Here is a 26,993-nt window from a genome sequence, read left to right as displayed (position 1 = left end):
GAGTTAAATACCTTTCGTTTGATACCCATATCGGCATATCTCATGCAAATTTTTTTTAATTTCGAATAGGTGGCAACCTTAAATGGCAACCCTACGAAAAATGTCCCTATTGTAATGCGGAGTGAAATACCTTTCGTTTGATACCCATATCGGCATATCTCATGCAATTTCGAATAGGTGGCAACCTTAAATGGCAGTCCTACTCAAAAATGTCCCTATTGTAATGCGGAGTGAAATACCTTTCGTTTCATACCCATATCGCCATATCTCATGCAATTTTTTTTAATTTCGAATAGGTGGCAACCTTAAATGGCAACCCTACTAAAAAATGTCCCTATTGTAATGCGGAATGAAGTACCTTTCGTTTCATACCCATATCGGCATATCTCATGCAATTTTTTTTTAATTTCGAATAGGTGGCAACTTTAAATGGCAACCCTACTCAAAAATGTCCCTATTGTAATGCGGAGTGAAATACCTTTCGTTTTATACCCATATCGGCATACATATCTCATGCAATTTTTATTTAATTTCGAATAGGTAGCAACCCCAAATGGCAACCCTACTAAAAAATTTCCCTATTGTAATGCGGAGTGAAATACCTTTCGTTTGATACCCATATCGGCATATCTCATGCAATTTTTTTTAATTTTGAATAGGTGGCAACCCTAAAAGGCAACCCTACTCAAAAATGTCCCTGTTGTAATGCGGAGTGAAATACCTTTCGTTTGATACCCATATCGGCATATCTCATGCGATTTTTTTTAATTTCGAATAGGTGGCAACCCTAAATGGCAATCCTACTAAAAAATGTCCCTGTTGTAATGCGGAGTGAAATACCTTTCGTTTGATACCCATATCGTCATATCTCATGCAATTTTTTTTTATTTCGCTCTCTCATTTTATTTCGCCCTACTAAAAATGTCCCTATTGTATAGCGGAGTGAAATACTTTTCGTTTGATACCCATATCGGCATATCTCATGCAATTTTTTTTGACCTTAAATGGCAACCCTACTAAAAATGTCCCTATTGTAATGCGGAGTGAAATACCTTTCGTTTGATACCCATATCGGCATATCTCATGCAATTTCGAATAGGTGGCAACCTTAAATGGCAACCCTACTCAAAAATGTCCCTATTGTAATGCGGAGTGAAATACCTTTCGTTTCATACCAATATCGGCATATCTCATGCAAATTTTTTTTTAATTTCGAATAGGTGGCAACCTTAAATGGCAACCCTACTCAAAAATGTCCCTATTGTAATGCGGAGTGAAATACCTTTCGTTTTATACCCATATCGGCATACATATTTCATGCAATTTTTATTTAATTTCGGAGTGAATTACCTTTCGTTTGATACCCCTATCGGCATATCTTATGCGATTTTTTTTTAATTTCGAATAGGTGGCAACCCTAAATGGCAATTCTACTCAAAAATGTCCCTGTTGTAATGCGGAGTGAAATACCTTTCGTTTGATACCCATATCGGCATATCTCATGCAATTTTTTTTATTTCGCTCTCTCATTTTATTTCGCCCTACTAAAAATGTCCCTATTGTAATGCGGAGTGAAATACTTTTCGTTTGAAACCCATATCGGCATATCTCATGCAATTTTTTTTTGACCTTAAATGGCAACCCTACTAAAAATGTCCCTATTGTAATGCGGAGTGAAATACCTTTCGTTTGATACCCATATCGGCATATCTCATGCAATTTTTTTTTTAATTTCGAATAGGTGGCAACTCTAAATGGCAACCCTACTCAAAAATGTCCCTATTGTAATGCGGAGTGAAATACCTTTCGTTTGATACCCATATCGGTATATCTCATGCAAAATCTCATCTCAAAAATGTCCCTGCTGTAATGCGGAGTGAAATACCTTTCTTTTGATACCCATATCGGCATATCTTATGCAATTTCGAAAAGGTGGCAACCTTAAATCGTAACCCTACTCAAAAATGTCCCTATTGTAATGCGGAGTGAAATACCTTTCGTTTCATACCCATATCGGCATATCTCATGCAATTTTTTTTTAATTTCGAATAGGTGGCAACCTTAAATGGCAACCCTACTAAAAAATGTCCCTATTGTAATGCTGAGTGAAATACCTTTCGTTTCATACCCATATCGGCATATCTCATGCAATTTTTTTTTATTTCGAATAGGTGGCAACCTTAAATGGCAACCCTACTCAAAAATTTCCCTATTGTAATGCGGAGTGAAATACCTTTCGTTTTATACCCATATCGGCATACATATTTCATGTAATTTTTATTTAATTTCGAATAGGTGGCAACCCTAAATGGCAACCCTACTCAAAAATGTCCCTATTGTAATGTGGAGTGAAATACCTTTCGTTTGATACCCATATCGGCATATCTCATGCAATTTTTTTTTAATTTCGAATAGGTGGCAACCCTACTCAAAAATGTCCCTATTGTAATGTGGAGTGAAATACCTTTCGTTTGATACCCATATCGGCATATCTCATGCAATTTTTTTTTTAATTTCGAATAGGTGGCAACTCTAAATGGCAACCCTACTCAAAAATGTCCGTTGTAATGCGGAGTGAAGTACCTTTCGTTTGATACCCATATCGGCATATCTCATGCGATTTTTTTTAATTTCGAATAGGTGGCAACCTTAAATGGCAACCGTACTCAAAATGTCCCTATTGTAATGCGGAGTGAAATACCTTTCGTTTTATACCCATATCGGCATACATATTTCATGTAATTTTTATTTAATTTCGAATAGGTGGCAACCCTACTCAAAAATGTCCCTATTGTCATGCGGAGTGAAATAACTTTTGTTTGATACCCATATCGGCATATCTCATGCATTTTTTTTTAAATTTCGAATAGGTGGCAACCTTAAATGGCAACCCTACTCAAAAATGTCCGTTGTAATGCGGAGTGAAGTACCTTTCGTTTGATACCCATATCGGCATATCTCATGCGATTTTTTTTAATTTCGAATAGGTGGCAACCCTGAATGGCAATCCTTCTCAAAAATGTCCCTTTTGTAATGCGGAGTGAAGTACCTTTCGTTTGATACCCACATCGGCATATCTCATGCAATTTTTTTTTATTTCACTCTCTCATTTTAATCCGCCTTACTAAAAATGGCCCTATTGTAATGCGGAGTGAAATACTTTTCGTTTGATACCCATATCGGCATATCTCATGCAATTTTTTTTTTGAATTTCGAATAGGTGGCAACCTTAAATGGTAACCCTACTAAAAAATGTCCCTATTGTAATGCGGAGTGAAATACCTTTCGTTTCATACCCATATCGGCATATCTCATGCAATTTTTTTTTTATTTCGAATAGGTGGCAACCTTAAATGGCAACCGTACTCAAAATGTCCCTATTGTAATGCGGAGTGAAATACCTTTCGTTTTATACCCATATCGGCATACATATTTCATGTAATTTTTATTTAATTTCGAATAGGTGGCAACCCTACTCAAAAATGTCCCTTTTGTAATGCGGAGTGAAATAACTTTCGTTTGATACCCATATCGGCATATCTCATGCATTTTTTTTTTAAATTTCGAATAGGTGGCAACCTTAATGGCAACCCTACTCAAAAATGTCCGTTGTAATGCGTAGTGAAATACCTTTCGTTTGATACCCATATCGGCATATCTCATCCGATTTTTTTTAATTTCGAATAGGTGGCAAGCCTAAATGGCAATCCTTCTCAAAAATGTCCCTGTTATAATGCGGAGTGAAGTACCTTTCGTTTGATACCCATATCGGCATATCTCATGCAATTTTTTTTTATTTCGCTCTCTCATTTTATTTCGCTTTACTAAAAATGCCCCTATTGTAATGCGGAGTGAAATACTTTTCGTTTGATACCCATATCGGCATAAAAAATAAAATAAAACTTGCCGATAATCAGCAACAAAACTTTCTGTATTTACAGAGACTAAATAAATAAAATATGTTAGGAAGGCCCCAAATTCGAGCTTCGGAAGCCCATAGTTATATTTTGGAAGCTTACATGGAATAACAGTTGGTTTGGTACAACATCCACCCGAGTGATTATAAAAACTTTCCATGAATTTTGCTTTGTAGCTCTCTGTGTAAAGGTCTAAGGCCATGAGTGCCTATATGGTTAGGTTAGGTTGCGAGGGCTGATCTGGACACTATGGTAAGAGCTCACTACTTAGGCCACCAATGAGCCCATTGTAATACCCTATACGGTCTCCAAAGAGGACCCCTACCCTGCCTAAAGCGGGTAAAACGACTTCGTGGAATTTATGTATTTTGCTAGAGCCTTGACTTCATAGCTAGAGACCTCAGCAAGGTCATGTAGAAAAGGTTTACCAAGGATGACCAACCGACGCCTACTAAGCGCTGGACAATGACAGAGAAGGTGCTGGACACTCTCGACAATAGTCGAAGGTCGTTACCCCCATTCTAGCACCATGCGTGCCTATTAAACAACGCCCTGTTAGAATCCTTATCAGGGACGATAGAACTGATTTGTTTAAAATCAGAAGCGCTCTTGTGCGCCCCTTGTCATATGAGGGTCAGGTTAGCCTGGATGTCTCACACGGTGATATGGCTGACCATAGTTCATTTGCAATTCTTATAGCGCTTGTCTTCACACGAAGCCTGAAAGTGGCCATGGGTATACCTCTTCTGTCCAGCTTGTCTACTCTGCAGTTGCCTTCAATATCCCTGTGCCCAGGTACCCATATAAGGCTGATACTGAAGTGCTGAGCCATCTAGTTAAGAGATCTGCGGCATTCAGTGACCGACTTTGCGTTGTCGACGAATGAGTCCAGGGCGTTTAATTCGGCCTGGTTGTCTGAGAAAATAAACACCCGTTTACCATCCTTAGGCATAGACCCGAGATGATTCACAGCCCTGTGTATTGCCAGCATTTCCGCTTGGTAAACACTACAGTGATCTGGTAGCGATGGTATATATATATATATACTATAGTTTTTAACGAAGACGTTCTTTGGCATTCCAGTCTTGTCGCGATGGTATATATATATACTATAGTTTTTAACGAATACGTTCTTTGGCGTGCAGTAGTCAGTACGTACCGGTATTAGGGGCGTTCGTGCCCAGGATTGTTGCGTGTCCATTAGATCCATTTTTTGACCAGAGACCTGTTTCCCTTATGCGTAGAGCGGCGATGACCGCTATTTTCTTCGCCACCAGGTCAAGAGGTGGAAGGTATAGCATTGTGTTGAGTGCTTCAGACGGAGTGGAGCCGAGAGCCCCGGTAATGCAGAGCGCCGAACTCCGTTGCACCTTTTGAAGCATTTTAAGATAGGTACTTTTAGCTAGTGCAGGCCACCAGACCGGGTGCCTATATATTAAAAGGAACTTTTCTTCGTCGGATAGCCTCATTTGGGAGCCTTTTTAAAAGCACGAGCGCACCGCACAGGGGGCAAATTTCTCCATATGGCCGGTCCCTTATTGTTCGTTGTAAAATTATTTGGTTTATTTATTTTTTTTGTTTGTACAATACCTGTACCACCACTTAAATTATGATACCCATTAAATTAAGCATATAAAAAAGAAATATTTATTTATTTTTATCCTTTAAGAGGCAGTATTTACAGTACGCAACTTTCAGTTGTTTGTGTGTCAAAAACGTTCAGCTTAAATGTTCCAATTAAAATAATAATATTCAAAATACAAATATTAAGAATGAACGCATACGCAAATTTTTAATCCTTAACCTGTGTTTTCAAAGGGTCCTTATCCTTCTCAGAGATTATTATTTCACAATCACCTTTGAGCGAATCATAAAGTTTATTTTGGAATTTGCGTAAAAAGCCACGTTCCGAGTTGCTGTGATTACATAGAATGACTGAGGTGTTTTGATGGTTAGCATCCAATACGTCATGATGAGACATTTCTCCTGTTATGAAGAGATCAGCTTCGCAACCTTTTAGTACTGATGCACCGGAGCCAGCACAAACAGCGACCACAGTAATAGGCGTATCTAGGCTATGATTGACGCCTATAGCTAAATGAACATCGTGACCAATATGCCTTTGAACCCGTGCGATGGCTTCCGACAGCGTCAATGATGTGGTAAAAGTACGGCCAGCGCCACCAAAATCCCCACCCAAAACGCTGGGCTGTAAATAAAGGTAAACTTCTTTAAATTTGTATCGAAAGTACGATTAAAATTACACAGGCCGACAAAATTTAACCAACATTCAGACCCAGAAACCAGACTATATGTGACCCATTCTATGAAAAGGTGGCTTATAACTCAAAAAAAAAAAAAAAGGAGCACAAACGTCCTGAAGAAATGCATTGTTTATCGTTAACAGCTGTTTCTCGCAATTTCTTTTTTGAGTCATAAGCCACCTTTTCATAGACCGGGTCACATATATTTCCGAAGGTTTATGATGCGTTAAATCCAAATTTGGCCTCAGAATTGCTCTATCATCTCTGGTTTTCGAGATATCCTAGCCTAAAAGTGCATATTTGAGGTTATGTAGCCTTGAAGATGTTTTCTTCCACCAAAATTAATGGATGTCATCTTTAAACACAAGTCTTCTTCTTTCAAATGGCGTTGAGTTTGCTCAAATATCATTTTTTTATCTAGATATCTCACACGACAAGTGGGCTAACCAACTTAACTGTTAACACATCAACTCCCGTACCCCCTAACCTCTAGAAACCACCCCTACCGCACCACAAGAAACATGAAAATTTCAAAATGCGATATCTCACCGAAAAAAAAATGATATTTGAGCAAACTCAACGCCATTTGAAAGAAGAATACTTGTATTTAAAGATACCGTCCTTTAATTTTGGTGAAAGGAAACATCTGCAAGGCTAATTACCTCAAATATGGGGGAAAATGGTGCTTTTTGCACTTTTAGGTTAAGAAAACTAGAGCTGATAGAGCAATTCTGATGCCAGATTTCGATTCAGCGCATCATAAACCTTCGGAAATATATAGTCTGGTTCCTGAGTCTGAGATGCTGTTATTTGCCTATTTAATGACAACTTTTTTTTTAATTAAATTTTAGAAAAAAACTATGAATTGTATAACGAAAACCATGCAAACCAATTTCAAAAACGATTTCGAAAAAATTCGGTTAGAAATTTTCTTAAAAATTTCGAAAATTTTAAAAGTAGAAATTTGAAGGATTTTTTCAATTAAATTTTCAGGGGTTTTATATATCCGAAAATTAACGGAAATAAAAATACTTTAATTTCATGTGCGAGTATAATAAATCGATCAAAATAGTTTTCAATAGTTTTTGGTATACTCCTGTAATGATTTTAAAAATCTATTCTTCCGAGATGATCCTGTATATAATCTAAAATAATGTTTGAATATATAGTACATACTTAAGAAAACTTTAACAAAACTATTTCCAAAAATTCAAAAACCATCTTGAACAGATCGAGATATTCTGAAAAAGTTTCCAAATTACCCTAAAAAATCCGAAATAGGCCCAAATTACCCGATTGGATTTCCGAAATAGTGCAGAAATTAGTACAAAAGAGCTTCAAACTGACCTCGGAAACAGTTCCTAAACTGTCTGTAGAAGCTCAGGGTTGTTTGCCCGTAAATGATCCAGATACAGTTCCGAAATAATCCCCATAGCTATATGAATTAATCCCGAAAATGGGCCGAAAACAACAGGTGAAAAAAAAATAGCGCAAATATGTTTCTTAAAAAAAAAAAAAAAAAAAAAATTCATTCAGAAATAGTCCATAGTAAGCTAGAAATAATCCTAAAATGCTTCTGAAACTGTCAGTCCTCTTTTCAGAAATTGTTCAAACCTTGACTCATAGAACCTATGTACATATATAATTAAAATTCCTAGAATTACTGTATTTATCGGTTTAATTGGGGCCACATCTGCCACAGACACTACTGAATTCAATGAGTATGCTGTCCTGGGAAAGTCGGGAATAAGGCGAGTTTTACCCGACCAATGGATGATATTTAAGCATAATCATGTTTAATCCATTAAGTTCCTTTATTACAATAGGTTGTCATAGTTTTTAACAGCAAAAAAGTATCCCCCCCCCCCCGGGTTTTGTAGAATGTTGCTTGGATTTGTTGTTGTTGTAGCGATAAGGTTGCTCCCCGAAGGCTTTTGGGAGTGTTATCGATGTAATGGTCCTTTGCCGGATGCAGATCCGGTATGCTCCGGTACCACAGCACCATTAAGGTGTTAGCCCGACCATCTCGGAAACGATTTATGTGGCCACATTAAACCTTCCGGCCATTCCCTCTCTCTCCACCCCCAAGTTCCGAGAGGAGCTTGGGGTCGCCACAGCCTCGTCTGTTAGTGAAACAGGATTCGCCGCGGATAGGTGAGGTTGACAATTGGGTTTGGAGAAGTTATATATTGCGCTAGCAACCTGAAGGGTTGCGCTACACAGCCCTTTGAATATGGTATTTTAGTCGCCTCTTACGACAGGCATACCTACAGCGGGTATATTCTGATCCCCTAACCCGCTGGGGTGTTGCTTGGATTTCATATCCGGTACCTCGAGTACTAGCTTGACTGTACCAATAGGCGCACCTTTAACAAAGGCGTGTAGGAAGAAAACCTCTCTTCCAAAGGAATTCGACTTTGTCTATATGTTGGTTGTTGTATTATCCGCAAAAGCACTCCCCGAAATTTTGGGAATGGTTAACGATGATTGCGGATCTTCGATGCATCTCGTACTAGCACGATATGCCACAACCCGATTGTGAGAATTGGGAGGTGTGATATATATATAGAGTAAACCCGAAGGAGTGAGAAGTTGGAGCTAAGGCTGAGTAACACAGCACTGTGCTGTATTATTGTGTTAACACACAGTAATGTGCGGCACGCACACGCACACTTATCGATTAATCTCAGATCGTAAGTGCACATACATAGATAGTCCATTGTGCTTGTGTGTTGATTGTATTGGTTTCCAATGACACTTCACTCAAAACATATTTATACACATGATACAAATATTACAAGATAAAACCGGTGAGAGGATAATGACATTTAAAAAGATTTTAAAATTCTCACTGCGCTCTCAAAATTTTTATTTTATTTTGATTTTTTCATAAAAAAATGGTGTCCACAGGGGCACTTACCATCCTCTTGACCAGATGATATGACTTTGAAAAATTGGAGTATGAAAGAAGATAAATGTTGCCATGATTTACTCTTCTAAATGGCGTCAAACGTGGCATTAGAGGTAAGTAACACAGTACTGTGCTCTGATATTGTGCCTACACTCATATCGACTTTCGATAATCAGTTATAACACAATTGTGTCAACACAATGTGTTAACACTGCAAAGTGTGCCTGTGCTACTGTGTTAACACTCAAAAAATAGTGTCATTACCCACCGCTAGTTGGAGCAGTTGTATCCGTAGATAAGCCATCATGTTGAGTTACACTACAGTATAATCCTACCTAGCAGTTACATACATTAAATTCCATTGGTGTTTTTTAGAGAAAGGAGTTTATTGGTTGTCTTCTTAGACATTACATAATTAAATACCCAAATCTATTTTATATATTAGGTAAAAGTCTAGAACTGGAGTCCATTGATAATACGCGCCCAAAAGAGTATTAATAATGTGAAGGCGGAAAATACAAATTCCAACTCGTTCAAAAGATATTACCGAAAAACCGAAAAATCACCCCGGACCACTCCGAAACAGGGGGCGGGACCAATCACCTGTTCTAGACTTTTTACATATAATATTCCATTTCTCTATGTTTAATATAAATTAATAGTATTTCAAATGTATTTTAATTTGAAAAATTCTATTTCTTCTTGTTATACTATAATTCATTAGCTTAGACACGCGTACATATATATTTAAACACTTTAATATCCACCACGTCCTGGAGGAGGTGCACGCATCATACCAGGTGGTGGCCCACGCATTGGTGGACCACCTCTTCCCATACCACCAGGCATGGGTGGCATTACTCCAGGTACCATACCCGGTAACGGGGCACCCATCATTGGATTACGTGGTACACCTCTACCCATTGGCGTCATATGTTGTTGGGCAGGGCCGCCAACACCTCTGACAGGCCCTTGCAGTCCAGCAGGTGCTGAACCAATATTCATTGGCACACCACGACCCGCAGCACGCCCCATACCGGGACCTGCCACTGTGCCAGGCATAGGTACACGCGGTAAGCCTTCCTCTGGTGGTGGAGGACCTTCCACTGTCAATGATACTATGTTATCGCCACGAAGCAGCACAAATCCTAAAACTCGCTTCTCTTCTCGTTCTGGTACTTTGGAATTTTTCGATCGTATTTTGCGAAATTCTTCACAATCTCCAAGTATTAAATTCATGTGCTTGTCGAATGCCTTGAAAGTGCCTATAAATGTCCGTGAGTCTTGCAGCATAATCCGCACCCTATAGTTAAGGTGTTGGATCATTTTGTTATTCTTGCCGATGGTCTGTAATACAAAATGTATAGCTAAAAATTTGTTTTCAAAGTTGCTTAATTTTAAAAAAATACTTACCATTTTTGTATATTTTATTAAAAAATGCGGTTTATAATAAACGATTAAGTCGGCGAAATTTTACTTTGTGAAGAGAACTGTCAAAATCCGCTTCTGCGAATACAAATTTGCGCTGCCACACTTAAGCAAGGCGAAATTCGCCTTGCACTTAAGGTAAACATTTCACAAGGTTGCATTTTTATACGTGTTGCTGTATTTGTTAAAAATCTTGGGTTTTCCTGCTAAAAGGCCAATTAATGGTGACTTATAACCATAAAACCATAATCAGATAAAACAGCTGATCGAACCTACCTTATGGAAATCAATGTAATCGATTAATGGTGCCATACCATAGCGCTAACGCCATAACCATATCATAGCCAACCAATTGGTTTTTGGTTTTTTGCCATATCCATAAGCTAAAAATATTTGAGTAGGTGAATCTAATAACTTTTTGTAGATTTTATTCATTGTTTTGGATACGTTTTGACTAAGTGACTTATTTTTTGTGGAATATGTTTGTAATTTTTTGCGTTTTCTTAATTTTTATGAAATTTCCACGATTTTTAGGTTAAGGCACCAATAATCGATAACAATGTATCGTATAGGGTTAAGCGGGAGTCATTGGTGCCGTATGTCGTATCGCTGTATCCGTATCCCTAACGTAATCAGTTGTTTATCGTTACGACGGTAAACCAAAACCCAATTGGTTGGCTACGATACGGTTACGACCTTAGCGGCACCAATAATCGATTGCATTGATTCTCATAAGGTTGGTCGAATCAGCTGTTAAAAGGTTACCGATATGGTTACCGATAAAGCACCAATGTCTCCAGCTTTACGTTAGGGATACGACTACAGCGATACGACAAACGGCACCAATGACTCCGCTTTTATTTAGAACTTCCCGTTTTAGTCCTTTCGTCTGAGTGGTAGTGCAGAGTCATCCTCGGCTCAACAAAAATGTTTTTCGGTTTTTGGTTGGTTGAGCTGAAAGGATGTTGGCTTCTCAGCATCTCTAAAGTATGTTCATAACTACGGACTGACCAAGGGAAAAATTGATAAAGGAAACCTAGATAATTAAGTAACGATTAGGAGTTAAGTACGAAAATAAAGATAACCGAGTTATATATAAGCAAGGTCTGAATCGTGGCGTAATGGCCGAGACACAAGGAAGTTTATCCATGCCATCAACATCGCCACAATCACGCAAGACGTACGTTTGTAAAAATGAAGGAACTTCAGCCTTGGCAAATGAGGTTTATTTCACCTTGCCCATTCACATACAAAATTCTACGAATCACTGTTATACTATGTCTCCATGAAGCCGCTCAATAAATTGCCCCTAATTTCGGTCCAATTTCGATGAAATTAAGAATTTCTAATTTCGTTTTCGAATGAAAACTGTCAATTTCACATAACGAAATTGGCTAGTTTCCATGTAATTTCGGCTGAACTTAATTTCTTCCGAAATCAACTTAATTTCGGTGCCGTGGAGACATAGTATTATAAACATTCTCACTATACAAGAAATATACCTGCTAACATATTTTGGGTCCTATTCATTTGTTAAACTGAAGTTTTAACTGTGAAAAATGTTAGAAAAGCTACCAACGGATTTCACTTGTAAAATGTGAAGCACCCTTATACCTATATGACACTACTTTATTTTCGTGTATTTTTCCTTGTATTTTATTTTAAATTTTTTGTCGCACTCTCTCCTAATACGGCTTCAGTACTGGTGTAAGTGCGTAAACTATATTTCAAAAAACTAACGAAATACAAGGAAAATACAGTCTAGTTCATTAAAAACAAACGAGCCAGTTTGTATTTCATTAGGTTTTTTTGACATTCCGTTTTTTCATTATTTTTTTCTGGCACATGAAAATTTTGTTTTAAGTTTGAAAATTTAGTGCATAAAAACACAATAATTAAAATCAACTTTCTTGTGAAAAAGGTGAACTATTAGGGACCGAAATAATTTTTGCGTGTTATGTATTTGCATTGTTTTTATTGTTAAAAGTGTTAATGTAAAAATAAAATGTAAAACATAAACAAAAACATATCAACCTCACTAATTTTTGGGGAATAGTGGTCTCGCTTTTTCATGATAGAAATTGTTTTTGTGTTTTGAAGTTCCGATAAAGTTTCGTCAGTTTTTTTCGCTTGCAATCCAAGCAAAAATAAAATAGTGTCATATATGCTCTAGCCAAAGAAAATGTTAAACACTTCTTCTAATGCCTTGCTTGCCACAAAAGTTGGAAGTTGGCTACTTTTACATGTCAGATGGCGCCAGTGTTGCACAATCTGCCGTTCTCCATACAAAATATATTCAGTCTACTCATACTGCAAACGATCGAGTTAAATGCATTTATATGAAAAACTGCTCATGTGACGGGCCTTAAAGTTCTACCGGCCCTATTCGCTAACACGAAATTGTGTAAACTTTGAAATTCTGATTCTGTAAAGCAAAACTGTGAACAAAAAACTCACTGATAAAAACTTCGTGAATTTTCTTGGCAGCCAGTGTACACTATTGTGACATTCAAAACTCATACGCATCGTTGCAGAATGACTTTTTTGTTTTCATGGCGTTGATGAATATTTTCTCACTGACAAAGACTTTTACATTCAGCGCTCATTCAGCAAAACAATGTGCACAATAATTTACAGAATCGCATGATAATTTAAAGTGTAAATTGTGTGTGCAAATGAGTTTTCAATGAGTGTACATTTTTCAGTTTTTCACAGTTAGGGAATTGACCCCCTGGCGCCACAATTCACACAAAATTGTGCATTGCGCATGTAAACATTAGATCAGCTGTTTTTTGTGACGAATGAATTGACTCTTTTCCTTTAGCTCTTTTTTTCTCGCTCTTTTAGGTGATTTGTCTTTCTGGCGTGGGCCTTTCTCGGCGTTCCACAGTGGTCGGTCTTATATGGAGTTGGTGGCCAAAAATACTTTCGGTAGAGATATCAACGCGAAACTTTGGTCACGGCTTTACAAATATGTGAGAATAATTTTTTCAATAAAATTGGTGCGGGTCATATATGTAATACTCCTATATTGCTACAAAAGGCTAGGTACATTCCCAAACATCAGAGTGCCGATATATTGCTGTTTAAACGTTTTTGTTTTTGTATTCAATAATCGAATGTACCTAAATTTAAATTTTTTCTTGTCAGACTTATGCTGATACAATCACAAAAATTTTATAGGCTGTCTTGTTTTGATTTCGAATTCAAAACACATTGCGAGCATTTTCTGTTAGCAATATAGGATTATTACATATATGGTGCGGGTGATACCTTCATAGCGGCCCACAATCACCCAGTTTCACCACATGCATACAAAAAGTAAAGGCTTGGTTTCCTCAAAAAGCGGTGCCGCTCTATTACGGCCGTTAATTGTCACCCGCTTTACCTACCGTCATCAGCGGTACCGCTTTGTTGTAAAATTGGTCCACGTCGCAGCCAATGCATGCCAATCTGATTTCACCATTTTCCACACTTTTTGGGTTTTCGTTAGTTTTGCTTTTTATTTGTATACGTTTTCTCAAACATTTTAAATTAAAAACTGTTTTTGTCTTTATTAATTTATTCAAAGAAATAAAAAATTTGACAAATTGTGCACCGCTTTGAGTGCGGCGGTGAGATGAGAAAAAACCGTGACGAACGGGTTTGTACCGTTATGACGGCCGTAATATTTTTTGCCCTGCCGCTGTATTACGTTACGGTGAACTTCACCGTCTTCTTAGTTTCCACATAATAACTTTTACATTGCAAGATTTTTGACAACGACAACCGCTATGTAAAGGTCGCTATATAGCGGCACCGCTTTCGAGGAAACCAAGCCTTAAGTAGATGTGGAGGGAAAAGTGTTAAGATGTGTCTATCGCAAATACAATGTTTAATAAGTTATTAAAAGATCTTATGTTACACGTGAGTACCTATGACATACGACGATAATTTATCAGGTTGACGCTATCAGAAAACTGTCGCAAAACATAGTTAGTGGCAGAAAGTGGCAGATGATATTAACATTTTAGAATCTTAAGACTATGACTAATAATAAGATATAAGTCTTAACGTGAGGATTGGTGAGGAACCCAACTAAAACTTTAGCTGAAATTGAAATATTTGTGCAAATAAACACTAATAAAGGCACCGGTGCAATTTTAAATAACAAAAAAAAAAACCACAAGCTAAAGACACTTAAATTATCTCAAAATGAAGTAAATACCTTTGACTTCAATATTAATTTTTATTTATTTCTATACAATGATATTTTATGTATTTTTAAATAACTTAAACTTGCATTTTATTTCTAACTTGCTCATACTGTAAAAGCCAACTAATACCATCACCTCACTTTTAAAGAGTACAGTTGGAATACAACAAAATAGCTATCATCCGGTGGCAAAATCATGAGTCACATAAATAATTTTGCATGTAAATGCAACAACAACGATTTGAGCCAGATAAATCCACCTAGAAGTCTGGTTCAATTTGTGAGCCAGATAATTTGTCAATTACTTCTTTTTATACTGTTTTCACACAGACGGCTTATTGAATAATAAAGGCAGTTTTCTACATTAAGACGTTTATTGAGCTCAATCTTCCCTACAAAATTCGAATCTATAATTATTTCATTAGTAGCTAATCGAATGCCTAATGAAGTCAAAAGCACAATGCAACTCTGTTAGCAGCGTTCCGCTTCTTAGTTTTTGGTGTGTTCAGTGCTTAAAAATGTCATTTGTCAAAGTAAATGTCATTGTCTGCATGGCGGAACGATACAAGGTGGCCGCATCGAACAGCTGATTATAATCTTTTTTATTTGATTTGATACATCAACTACCGGCGCAGTACGATTTTGACATTTGTCCATCGAATTTACAAGTACATGGAATTTTTTTTTATGTTTGTAGGTATGTCACCATGCTGCCACCTTGTATCGTTCCGCCATGATTGTCTGTCATATAGCATTGTCATTTTATTCTCTTGACATTTCATCCTTCATACTAATCGAGCAGTTACTTCTGTGTGAAAGCACAAAATTTACGATTTCATTAGAAGGTGAAATGAGATCATTAAGTTTCTGTGTGAAAACAGTATTAGGTTGGCAACGTGGCCTTTAATATACCTACTTTTTCAAAAATAGATGTCGCTGCTTAGCCTTTCGCCGTATGCGTTAAATGAAAAACAGCAGCGACATCTGCCTATCACATTTCATGTGTGCGAAAATTTCACGACATCTGCTTCTCAAGTCTCTCAATGATACAGAGCATTCCCGTGAGATTTGAGCGTGAGCCGGAGCTGTAAAACAAACTGAAAGACGGCAAATATCTTTTAAGCTGTAGTCATTGGTGCCGTTTGTCGTATCGCTGTAGTCGTATCCCTAACGTAATCAGCTGTTTATCGTTACGACGGTAAACCAAAAACCAATTGGTTGGCTACGATACGGTTACGACCTTAAGCGCCAAATACACGACACGAACATTCCCGTTATGTCATGTTTCTGCGACCTTTTCTGTCGTGTATGGTGGTGTTTGCCAGTTCGCGCAAGTGTTCGCCAAAAATCAAAATATTTTAATTTTTGGCGAACATTTGCGCGACCTGTTCGTGCGTGTATGGCGAAATAGCTCATAATCGTAGTAATTTCTGAACGGAACAGACGTGCGCGGAAAAGTAAAATGTACAATAAAAAATTTCTGAGTGAATTTATTGAATCTTCTCTCTTTTTTTACGCTTAATTGCCACAGCCAGCAATATTGCTGCAGCACAATTGTTGTCCGTATTCATCGCTGTCTGAAAGAGAACTAATGTTCGGCCAAAAGTTCGTATGGTGTATGGCCAAAGCTGCGAACAAGATTGCGAAATGTTCGCGGAAATGTTCGTGTCGTGTATTTGGCGCTTTAGCGGCACCAATAATCGATTGAATTGATTCTCATAAGGTTGGTCGAATCAGCTGTTATAAGGTTACCGATACGGTTACCGATAAAGCACCAATGTCTGTAGCTTTAAAAGGCCGTTCTAATAAGAGATACTAACGACACATTTGGTGACAAACTTTTTACTTAGATTTTTTTTATTTTTGGCCTATAGAACCGACCACTGTGTGTTCGCTCAAGAGTATCGATAACCTTATTTATGCAGATTCACCACAATATCGATACTGGCATATTTTGTTCCATCATTAGGTGTGATTGAAAAACAAATTATTTTAATATTGCCATGCAATTTGCAAAAAATTAATGTTATGAGTATTTTTGTGGAAAAGCTATTGCGGTTAATATTCCGTATATAGAACATTCTTGTGAACAATAAGCATAGAAAATGCAGTGCCGTGTCTGTAGAGGCTTCCATTGCGAAGAAACAACAATGGATTTGGGTGAAGTTATCCCTTCGGATGGAAAAACTTTGTATGACTACTTTAACGATTGTACGCAGCTAAAAGCAACAAACTACGATCATCTGCCAAAAAAGTTATGTATAAGTTGTACACAAAGTCTACATCAAGCATATGGTTTTATACAAGAAGCACGTAAATCAGATGAAGAGTTAAGAAAGATCTTACCATTAACAAAAAATGAACCTGTGTCGATTTATAGCGACCAAGAAGAATTACTTGAAGAGTTGCAAGAAAAGATTCAAACTGAGAAGCCGTATGCATCATATGCTCTTGAGATTAAAACATTGAAGCAAATACCTGGATCAACGAAAAATAAGTCTAGACTGGTGTACGAACCTACTGAGCAGTCCGAAGATATAGAGGTAAAAATTAAGCTACGCTCAATAGACAATACCAAAATGTAATATTATTTTTTTTATCTTTACTAGGATATGTTAGATGCCTCCACATTTGATCCATTATCTGTAACACGGGGAAAAAGTGGAGAAAGCGCCAAAACTGTGGCAGATGCAAGTGTCGGTGATCCAGAACAATTAAATATAATAAAGGAAGAAATAAAAATAGAGCTCTCTAGCGATGTGTTCGACGATTGCAATGCAGAACGTTTTGTGGAATCATCTGTAAATGACGATACGGACGAAAGTTGTGATATTGATGAATTTAAACATCGTAAAAAGAGATCATACGTTTGTGATTTCTGTGTTTATAAGTGTCGAACGCAATATGTTTTAAAGAAGCATATTTTTGAACTGCATAAAGGTAAAACTCACTCAAGTAAATGTTTTTACGCTAAAGCGACGCTTTTAATATGCGTGCTGCCAATAGACATTTCTAATTAAGACTAGGTGGGAGCCCCCAACGAGTTAGGGGGTCAGAATATACCCGCGGTACGTATGCCTGTCGTAAGCTCCTCATGGAACTTGGGGGTGGTGAGGGAGGGATGACTTGAAGGTTTAATGTGGCCATATAAATCGTTCCCGAGATGGTCGAGCTAGCACCTTAATGATGCTGTGTTACCGGAGCTTACCGGATCTGTATCCGGCAAAGGACCATCACATCGATAACAATCCCCCAAGCCTTCGGGAAGTAACCTTATCGCTACAACAACAAGAACTAGGTGGCAGTAGAATATTTAATATTTATGGATCGTGAATCAATAGCAAATACCAACCGAAACCAAGTGTGTATAGCCAGCGAAACACCAAAATTTTTACTTTTACTTAGTATAGATATGGGCCTATAGTTTTTTATACTTGCTGTACGGGAGTACGATTTTGAAACTCATAAGTTTTTTCTTTTCTAACTCAGTCCAAGGTAGCAAAGGGTGTTTCTCATTTGAATTTCTTAGTTCATATAAGATTCGGTGTTAACGCTGGTCCACAAATTTCAATTCGAAATAAAATGAAGAGAAAAGGAGCTGGGGGTACGTTAGGGGTGGCAGTAAAAAATTTAAGAGCACACGCTCAGGTTTATACATTTTAGCAATCAACTAAGAAAAGTGGAGTGTGAAATCCTAGCTAAGCTAATTTTTGTACAACATATTTGTGGTCACATGCAATAATCGTCCTAATCTAAGACATATCTCTTTACACGGGACTTGGGCGATTATGGCTGGAAAACAAAAATTTTGAAACAGGTCATCAAAAGCCTTGGAGAAATCCGTTTAAATGCAATGGTTCGATGAGAATGCATCAAAAATATTCGCTAAACAATGCTAAGTTGGCCACTGTAGATCGGCTAACAACAAAACTATGCTGGTTTGGAGTATACAATTTTGTACAGCGAATTACATTTTATTATCTCAAATCCCTGCGAAAAGTTTACACACAATAAATAGCTTAGATATGGGCCTATAGTTCGAATCTTAATTCATTATTGTGGCAATTCTAAAATAGGTCGTAATTGAAAAATGCAGGAACGGAAAATAATAATTATTTTTTTTCGGAGTCGAAAGTCCTGGTCAAAAAATTGTCCTAGGTGAAAATGTTTGAGTATCCCTATAGCAATATCATTCATGTCGAATCATGCATCCTTTTTATGTTTCGAAGTTTTTCCATAAAAGTTCAAATATAAAAGAAAACATCTGTATTTTTATTTTTTGAGTCCGATAGAACTAGTTAAACTCGGACTTTTAAAAATAAAAGTCCGGAAATAAAAGTTAAATCCGGACTTTTATTTTTCAAGGCCAAAATAAAAGTCGAGCTTGATAACAAAGAAACGGCTTATCCGAATTAAAAAAATGTATTTCGGATAAGCCGTTTCTTTATTATCAAGCTCGACTTTTATTTTGGCCTTAAAAAATAAAAGTTCGGATTTAACTTTTATTTCCGGACTTTTATTTTTAAAAGTCCGCGTTTAACTAGTTCTATCGGACTCAAAAAATAAAAATTCGAAAATAATTTTTATCTTGATCCAAATATATTTAAAGTCCAAAATTAATAGTTTTGCAAGAAATTATATTATAAAACATATATGTAATACTCCTATATTGCTAATAGAAAATGCTCGCAATGTGTTTTGAATTCGAAATCAAAACAAGACAGCCTATAAAATTTTTGTGTTTGTAGCAGCATAAGTGTGACAAGAAAAATTTTAAATTTAGGTACATTCGATTATTGAATACAAAAACAAAAACGTTTAAACAGCAATATATCGGCACTCCCTGGAAAAATGTTGTTTTTTAGATTAAACTAAAATAATTTTACTTCTATTCAATATTAATATATTTATTTCTATTTAAAGATAAAATCACTTGTGAAAAATGCTGTAAAGTATTTGAGGTACCAGCACAAATGAAATTGCATAATAAACTTGTACACGAGACTCGCTCACGAATGTCATGCAATTGGTGCAAAAACTCAGATCGTATGCCGAAAGATGAACTAATTATGCATATAAAAAATTCGCATCCGAGTATTCATTCAAAATATTTTCCACGCACGCGAGTACTTGGCCGTGCGGAAGATGATCCATTCCCATGTGAACGTTGTCCAAAAATGTTCAAAACAATTTATGAATTAGCTGAACATAAACAGGAACATAAATACGATTGCCCATTATGTTATATGATATTTAAAAAAGACAGTTCTTATAGAACACATGTATTACGTTCGCATAAGCTTACAATAACTCAGTTAAAAGACATTATAAACGGAAATGAAGACCCTAATATGCAGCTTCAACAAAAACTACGAGAAGAAGAACAAGAGAAACTACTTAAAAAAGAAGAAAAACGAAATCGTAAACAAGAAAAACCATATCAATGTCCATTATGCTTTAAAGAATTTGATAAGCCAAGCTCTTCATCCTCACATATGGTACGAACGCATAATCTAACATTAACCAAAGTAAAAGAAATTGTTAATGGAAATGACGATGTCAGTATGCTGCTCGTGTTGCCAGAACACCAACAACAACAACCAGAACAAGAGGAACAACAACACCAACTAAAACAACCGGATCAAGAGCAACAACAGCAACTAGAACAAAAGCAACAACAGCAACTGAGACGACCAGAACAGCAAGCAGAAAACCAAAAACAAGAAAATCATAATCAGGAGATTTATTATGAATGCCCGTTATGTTCAGAGAGTTTTCAACAAGGCAGTTCTTTTTCGTCGCATGTATTGAGTACTCATAAATTAACGTTAGCTAGATTAAAAGAAGTGGTACATGTAAATGTAAATATTAATCTAGAGTGTCAAAAGCTGGAGCAACAACAACAAGATCAACAACAACGAGAAAGTTCTAAATACGAATGCCCATTATGTTTGAGAGGTTTTCAAAACGCAAACAGCTACTCATCGCATGTGTATCGTACTCATAATATAACATTAACTAAATTAAAACAGCAACTGAAATTAAAAAGGAAGCCTCAAAATAAAAATAAACGAAGACAAAAAGAAGGTAGCATATCGAATAATGAATCACAAAGCGATATTATTTGTATAGGGGAAGAACAAGACTCGTACAGAGATGTCGAGCCATTTGAAACGATGTGGGAAATGGAATGTTCTAATTCTTCACAAGAACGCCCTAAGCATAATTCCGAATTAACTGAATTACAAGAAGTTGGGAATGTAAATAAAGATATTAATATACAGGATGGGCAGCAGGCGGAACAGCAATCACAACAACGAGATCAGCAACAAGAAAATCATATACAGAACCCGAAATATGAATGCCCATTATGTTTGAAGGGTTTTGAAAACGCAAATACTTATTCATCACATGTATATCGTAAACATAATACAACATTAACCAAATTAAAAGACCAAATTAAATTAAAAACCAAGCCTCAAAAGCAAAATAAAAGTAAACATAAAAAAAGTAGTAAATCGAATATTGCTTCAAAAAATTATGTTAATTGTATAGAAGCAGAACAAGAATTAGAAATTGATAGACCAAGTACACAAACGCATAAAGATGAAGTAGAAAAAACTGAAACAATGTGTGATATAGAAAGATCTTATACGTTACATGAACATGATTTTAATGAAGATGGAAATGTAGATGAAGATATCAATGTAGATGATGAGCAGCAGGTAGAACAACAAAAGACAATGCCTCAAAAGCAAAATAAAATTAAAGATAAAGAAAGTAGCATGTCAAATGTTTCTAAAAGTGAGTTCAAAGAAATTGTTAATGTAGATGAAGATGTTAATATACACGATGATCAACAAACGGAACTACAAACAGAACAACAATCATATCAACAACAACACACACAGAAACCTAAACATGAATGTCCATTATGTTTGAGGGAATTCGAAAGGACAGGCACTTTTTCATCACATTTGTCAAAAAAGCATAATTTAACATTAACTAAATTGAAAGAGCAACTAAAGTTAAAAACAAAGACTCAAAAGAAAAATAACAGTAAAGATACAGAAAGTAGCATGTCGAATGTTTCTCTAGATGATATAATAAATATAGATGAAGAACGAAACTCTGCAAATGATGTACTAAGTGACCAGGTTACGTATAAAGATGATATAGAAAAATCAGAAACAATGTGGGAAATGGAAAGTGAATCCGAAAGTGAATTAGTTGAATGTACTAAATATTGTCATAAAAAAATACCAGCAATTTACTTATTAGAACATGAAAGAGAACATGCGGAAAAGCTGAGATTAGCTTCAGAGGCAGCACCACCATCAAAAAAAGAAAGGGAATATATATGCTCGTACTGCTGTGAGTATACATACATACATATAGTATAACAATTTTCTGAAAATCCTACAGCGTTTATAGGAATAATAGGCTAAAAATTATTGCGCATATATCATTTGTGCTAATTTCGGACCTTTGAGCACAGTGATTTTCAAGTACCTTTCTCGATGTACTTGGCTCAGCAGCAACAACACGCGCGACCAAGCCTTATACCACCAAAGTGCACTCAGCCGTTCTCGACCCAAGAGTAATAACTTCTTCCTCGCCGAACTTGATCTCAGAGTTAGTAGATAATGGCTGCAACCTGCGAAACTCAAATATATTTGCTTTGCCTTACCGTGCATAAATTGTGATAATATATTTCGATTCTATTCATGAAATACTGATGAGAAGCTTTGCGTTTTCGCAATAATCAGAAGTGGAATAATATCTTGCAATACATATTAGTTTAAGATTGAAATTAAAGCTTAATGACATGCTCACATAGGCCAATTTAAAAAACTAGGGTGGGTTGGAGCCGCCAAATAATAATAGAAGTATTGCTGGAGTGCAACTTACAGCGCGGTATCCAGATCACAAGAATACGCTCAATTTTATTACTTTCCTCTTGTAGCCCAAACTTCAAATTTTTAAACTGAATTTTTTTTCCTTCCTATTATTAATTTTCCTTATAAACTTTTCCGGGGTTCTTCCATAAATTTCAGCCTGCAAGCTTTTATTAAGAATTAATTGTACCCTTGAAGAAAAGATCAAAAAATCCTTTCACGCTTTAATTGGTGCATGTAGATCGCATCTCGAACGAAGTGAATAAAAGAATAGGAAAATTCATATTTTAATATACAAAAATTTCAAATTTGTCTAACATGGAGCAAATACAAAAATTTCTTCATCATTTTCTTATGATCTGGATACCGAGCTTAACTGATGGAATTTTTATGGTACTTAAGCTGATAATGTGGTGAAATAGCTTGTAAAAAAGGTTTATGTTACTTTTGATTTTCTAGTGATGATCAATAGATTGTCAACATTTCATTAACGAACGCGCAGCGTTACCACAGCTGCTCACACTTTGCCGGAGAACGTGAGGTTCGGTCATAAAAAGTAACACTGGTGCAAAAATGATAATGTCAGCAGCCTACATTGATGGGCAAAACTTTTTAGACAATCTTAACCAACATAAAGTACAGTTTAATTCAAAAAATAGGCGAGCTGTTTATGACTGATGGAATTTTGATGGCACTTAAGCTAATAATGTGGTGCAATAGCTCTGTGAAAACGTTTATGTTGCCTTTGAATTTCTAGTGATGATCAATAGATTGTCAACATTTCATTTAACGAACGCGCAGCGTTACCACAACTGCTCACACTTTTCCGGAGTCATAAAAAGTAACATTGCTGCAAAAATGATAATGTCAGCAGCTTACATTGATGGGGCAAAACTTTTTAGACAATCTTAACCGACATAAAATACAGTTTAATTAAAAAAATACGCGAGCTTTTTATGCCCACATTAGGTAATGTATGTCCTGTTGATAGCTTTTTTTCCAATAAGTACTAGCCTGCTGTTAGATTTACGCCTTTATTTAAAATATTCCTTAAAACGCTTACACAAATACATGTTTGTAACAATGGTTTTTTTTTTAATTACAGGTCAAATATTTAAAACAGAATTTTATGTAAAATTGCATGAAAAGAAAGTACATCTATGTGATATAGAATCTGAACGAAAGGAATGTCCAATATGCAAAAAAAAATTCGAAAAAAGATATTTGAGAAGTCATCTAAGCAATGTGCATACTGCTGGAGAAAAATTTCCTTGTGAAATTTGTGGTGATTTATTTAAATCAAATCTTTCTCTTAAAAATCATAGGAAATTACATTTAGAACGCAAATTTCAATGTACTATGTGCGATAAAGGATTTATACGCAGAGCTGTGCTTAAGGTGCATATGCGTTCGCATACCGGAGAGGAGCCATATGTTTGTCAAATATGCGATCAACGTTTTAAAACCAAAATACGCTTAGACTATCATTTGCAGCGACATGCTGGCATTAAGCATAAATGTAAAGTGTGTGACAAGGAGTTCAATCGTGCCGATCAATTGAGAATTCATTCATATAAACATACTGGAATGCCATATCAGTGTACGATATGTGAATACAAAACTGGAAAGCGAGAAATGTAAGATTGTGTTTTAAATTATTCGACGTCTGAGTGGAAATCACCTTATCATGGCTGCCAGTCTGAGAATGCCCTATCTGAGAACATTTTTCAAAAACACCCTATTTCATAATTTGCATTTTTTTTATCAACGGCTCAGCTAATGCCAAAATGATTGAATTTAAGCTCAGTGTTCTTGAAAAAAACTCTGAGATAGACGTTGTTTAGCCGAATTCTCTTAAAAAGAAACAAGAAAATATTATACTTGGTGCGATTTACCTACGAGGAGATTCGGGCCGCGCTTTTCTCTCAATTTGCCCGAGTTCTGGCTGGTATAGGGCGTTTTCAAAAGAACTTCTGTCATCGGGCGTTATACAAAAGTTTTCTGAGATGAGCGTTTTCTACTCAGCAGTCGATTTCATCATACACCCGCCATGAAACGTTATGCTGTTATCACAGAATTAAATATTTCTTGTAAAAATATTTTATAATTTTGGGTGTAGGGCGAGCGTTTTTTCTGATGCGATATTTATGTATATCTTTTACAAATATTTACGTCTTTATATCTGTTTCTATTTACAGGTTTACATCACATTTACGAAAGAGGCATGAAAAAGTTATGACAAACGATGAATTAGCTGAAATGTTCAAAAAAAATACCGGCCGGTATCCGCGTGTTTGGTTAGCTAAACCTGCAGAAACTATGGATGAAGGCACTCAAGAAGCAGATTATTCAAATTAGGTTTCTTATAAACTTTGATGTAGGAATCTTGTTTATTACTTATTAGTCTGTATGCATTATAAACGTAATATTTGTACAGTATCCCAAAGAGCAAATTAAATATATAGTGGGAAAAAGGCGTAATGAAATAAACATTCATTTTAAAATATACTTATGAAAATAAAAAAATACAAGGCGCGATATACTTCCGAAGAGAATTAAGATGGCGCAATGCCGAAACCGGCTTGTCCCCAAATAAAATTTGGCAAGGGATGACGGAGAATCGTTCTAATACACATTAATAGCAAGTTTGCTTTATATTATTTTTTTAACCACTTTCAGAAATGCTTGTATGGGGTAGCACGCCAAAAATGTATAGAAATATATAAAATAATAATATATATTGTAACGAATTTACTGCAATTCCCCTTACTTGCAACCTGCTAACGTTCGAATCACTAAAGTGTTGAATAAATAACTCTACTATTCAATAATGCAAAATGGTCTTTATTAAAGTACTTCAGAATAACACTACTATTGCTCGCCAGATAGGGTCTTAAATCAACTGATTGTCGTGCCTCTACTGTTGATGCCTTTTATACTGTATGGTTTCCTCCTTGCATATTTCTAGGCTTTTCTATTTCCAGAACTTACTAGTTAGTTATCAGCTATAAAATAACTCAGCTGTAACTACAGATGCATGATTTTATAGCTTCTCTCATACCCCATGCGCGTGTATATGTGAGCAACACTTGCATAACCATTGCATACTTTCGGGAGTATCTCAGATATATGCATGTGGTTGTGCGTTGCTTCTCCGCTGCGTGTACGTACATATGTGTAGACATAATGATTGAATTATTGATGTGCATACAAGTCACTGCTTAGCATCGGCTTAGAGATGATAGTATCCCTTAGTGCTGCTAATATTCGTTACAATATATTATATTGCAAGGCACAGCGTTTTTGATGTTGTGTTCCAAACATCGTGGTTTTTTATGAATGGACAGTTGCGAAATTCTGTAAATCTTACGTAATTTTAAGCTACACACCATTGCGAATTCCTACAAGTCAATCTTTCTTTTCCTTCGTTGCCATACCAACCTGCCAAATAAGGCTGACACGGAGAATGGCTGCCACGAACGGCCAGAGTCAAATGTATTTCAGAAAGGCTCAAATGTATTTCCGAAAATCTGAAATGTTTTTCAGAAAACAAAATAGTATTTTAAGAAACAATTGTGTAAAAAATTAAATTTCAATAAACTCAAGCAAAAGTTAATTTGTGACTATGATTTGTGCTGCGAAAAAGGGAAGTATTTAATTTATAATATAAGGGGACACTAGCGTTCTGAAACTCGGGCCTTTCTCAAGAGATCGGAGATATAAGCACTTGTTGTTGTATTAACGATAAAGACACTCTCCTAAGGCTTTGGGGAGTGTTATCGATGTTGATGGTCTTTTGCCGGACATAGATCCGGTTCGCTCCGGTAACAAAGCACCATTAAGGTACTAGCCCGACCATCTCGGGAACGATTTACATGTCCACATTAAACATTCAGGCCATTCCTCCCTCCCCACCCCCTAGTTTCATGAGGAGCTTGGGGTCGCCAGAGCCTCGTCTGTTAATGAAACAGTATTCGCCGCGGGTAGGTGAGGTTGACAATTGGGTTGGAGAAGCTATATGTTGCGCTGGCAACCCCTTGAGGGGGTTGCGCTACACAACCTATTGAATACCAATAAGCATAAGCACTTCAAATGTGCTTTCGATGGAAATGCGTCGTGGCTCATTCAAAAATGAGGGGGCTGAAAAGCGACTAAAGATTTTGTAAAAAGGACGACGTTAGGCAACGTCTTAACAAGTTAAGTCACTGTATGCGGCAAAGCACCATGTCATGCTGAGTTGAATGAAGTCTAACAGACAGATCAGCAACTTTTTTAGGTCTGCGACCGTACTTTTCGATGCTCAATCCAATTGGAAATTAAAAATAAATTCATTCTTAAAAACAAATATGGAACTACCTAGCATGAATGGACCAGGAGTAA

At 36.4% G+C, this 26,993-nt stretch overlaps 3 protein-coding genes across 3 annotated transcripts in view; 1 reads left to right on the top strand and 2 right to left on the bottom strand.

Moving 5' to 3' along the window:
- Positions 1-5,541: 5,541 nt before the first annotated feature.
- LOC137251122 (NIF3-like protein 1) overlaps positions 5,542-26,993 on the bottom strand; it is a 72,000-nt gene continuing 50,548 nt past the window's right edge. Inside the window, exon 4 of the mRNA XM_067785206.1 lies at positions 5,542-6,126. Within this exon, the coding sequence (XP_067641307.1) occupies positions 5,710-6,126 (417 nt within the window). The 3' untranslated portion in view covers positions 5,542-5,709. The remainder of the gene's footprint in view (positions 6,127-26,993) is intronic.
- On the bottom strand, positions 9,458-10,631 carry SmB (small ribonucleoprotein particle protein SmB). The gene is made up of 2 exons (XM_067785207.1): positions 10,506-10,631; positions 9,458-10,439 (listed from the first exon to the last, which is right to left on the bottom strand). Exons 1-2 carry the CDS (start codon positions 10,506-10,508, stop codon positions 9,849-9,851), a joined length of 594 nt encoding a protein of 197 aa, XP_067641308.1. The 5' UTR covers positions 10,509-10,631; the 3' UTR covers positions 9,458-9,848.
- On the top strand, positions 16,536-25,443 carry LOC137251119 (zinc finger protein 91-like). Its single transcript, XM_067785184.1, has 5 exons — positions 16,536-17,258; positions 17,325-17,655; positions 19,639-22,089; positions 23,719-24,250; positions 24,812-25,443. Exons 1-5 carry the CDS (start codon positions 16,821-16,823, stop codon positions 24,969-24,971), a joined length of 3,912 nt encoding a protein of 1,303 aa, XP_067641285.1. The 5' UTR covers positions 16,536-16,820; the 3' UTR covers positions 24,972-25,443.

This window comes from Eurosta solidaginis, chromosome 4 (genome assembly GCF_040869045.1).
Source record: "Eurosta solidaginis isolate ZX-2024a chromosome 4, ASM4086904v1, whole genome shotgun sequence".
Taxonomy (NCBI): domain Eukaryota; kingdom Metazoa; phylum Arthropoda; class Insecta; order Diptera; family Tephritidae; genus Eurosta; species Eurosta solidaginis.
The sequence above is the reverse complement of the archived record's forward strand: the minus strand, read 5'-3'. Positions and strand labels throughout refer to the sequence as shown.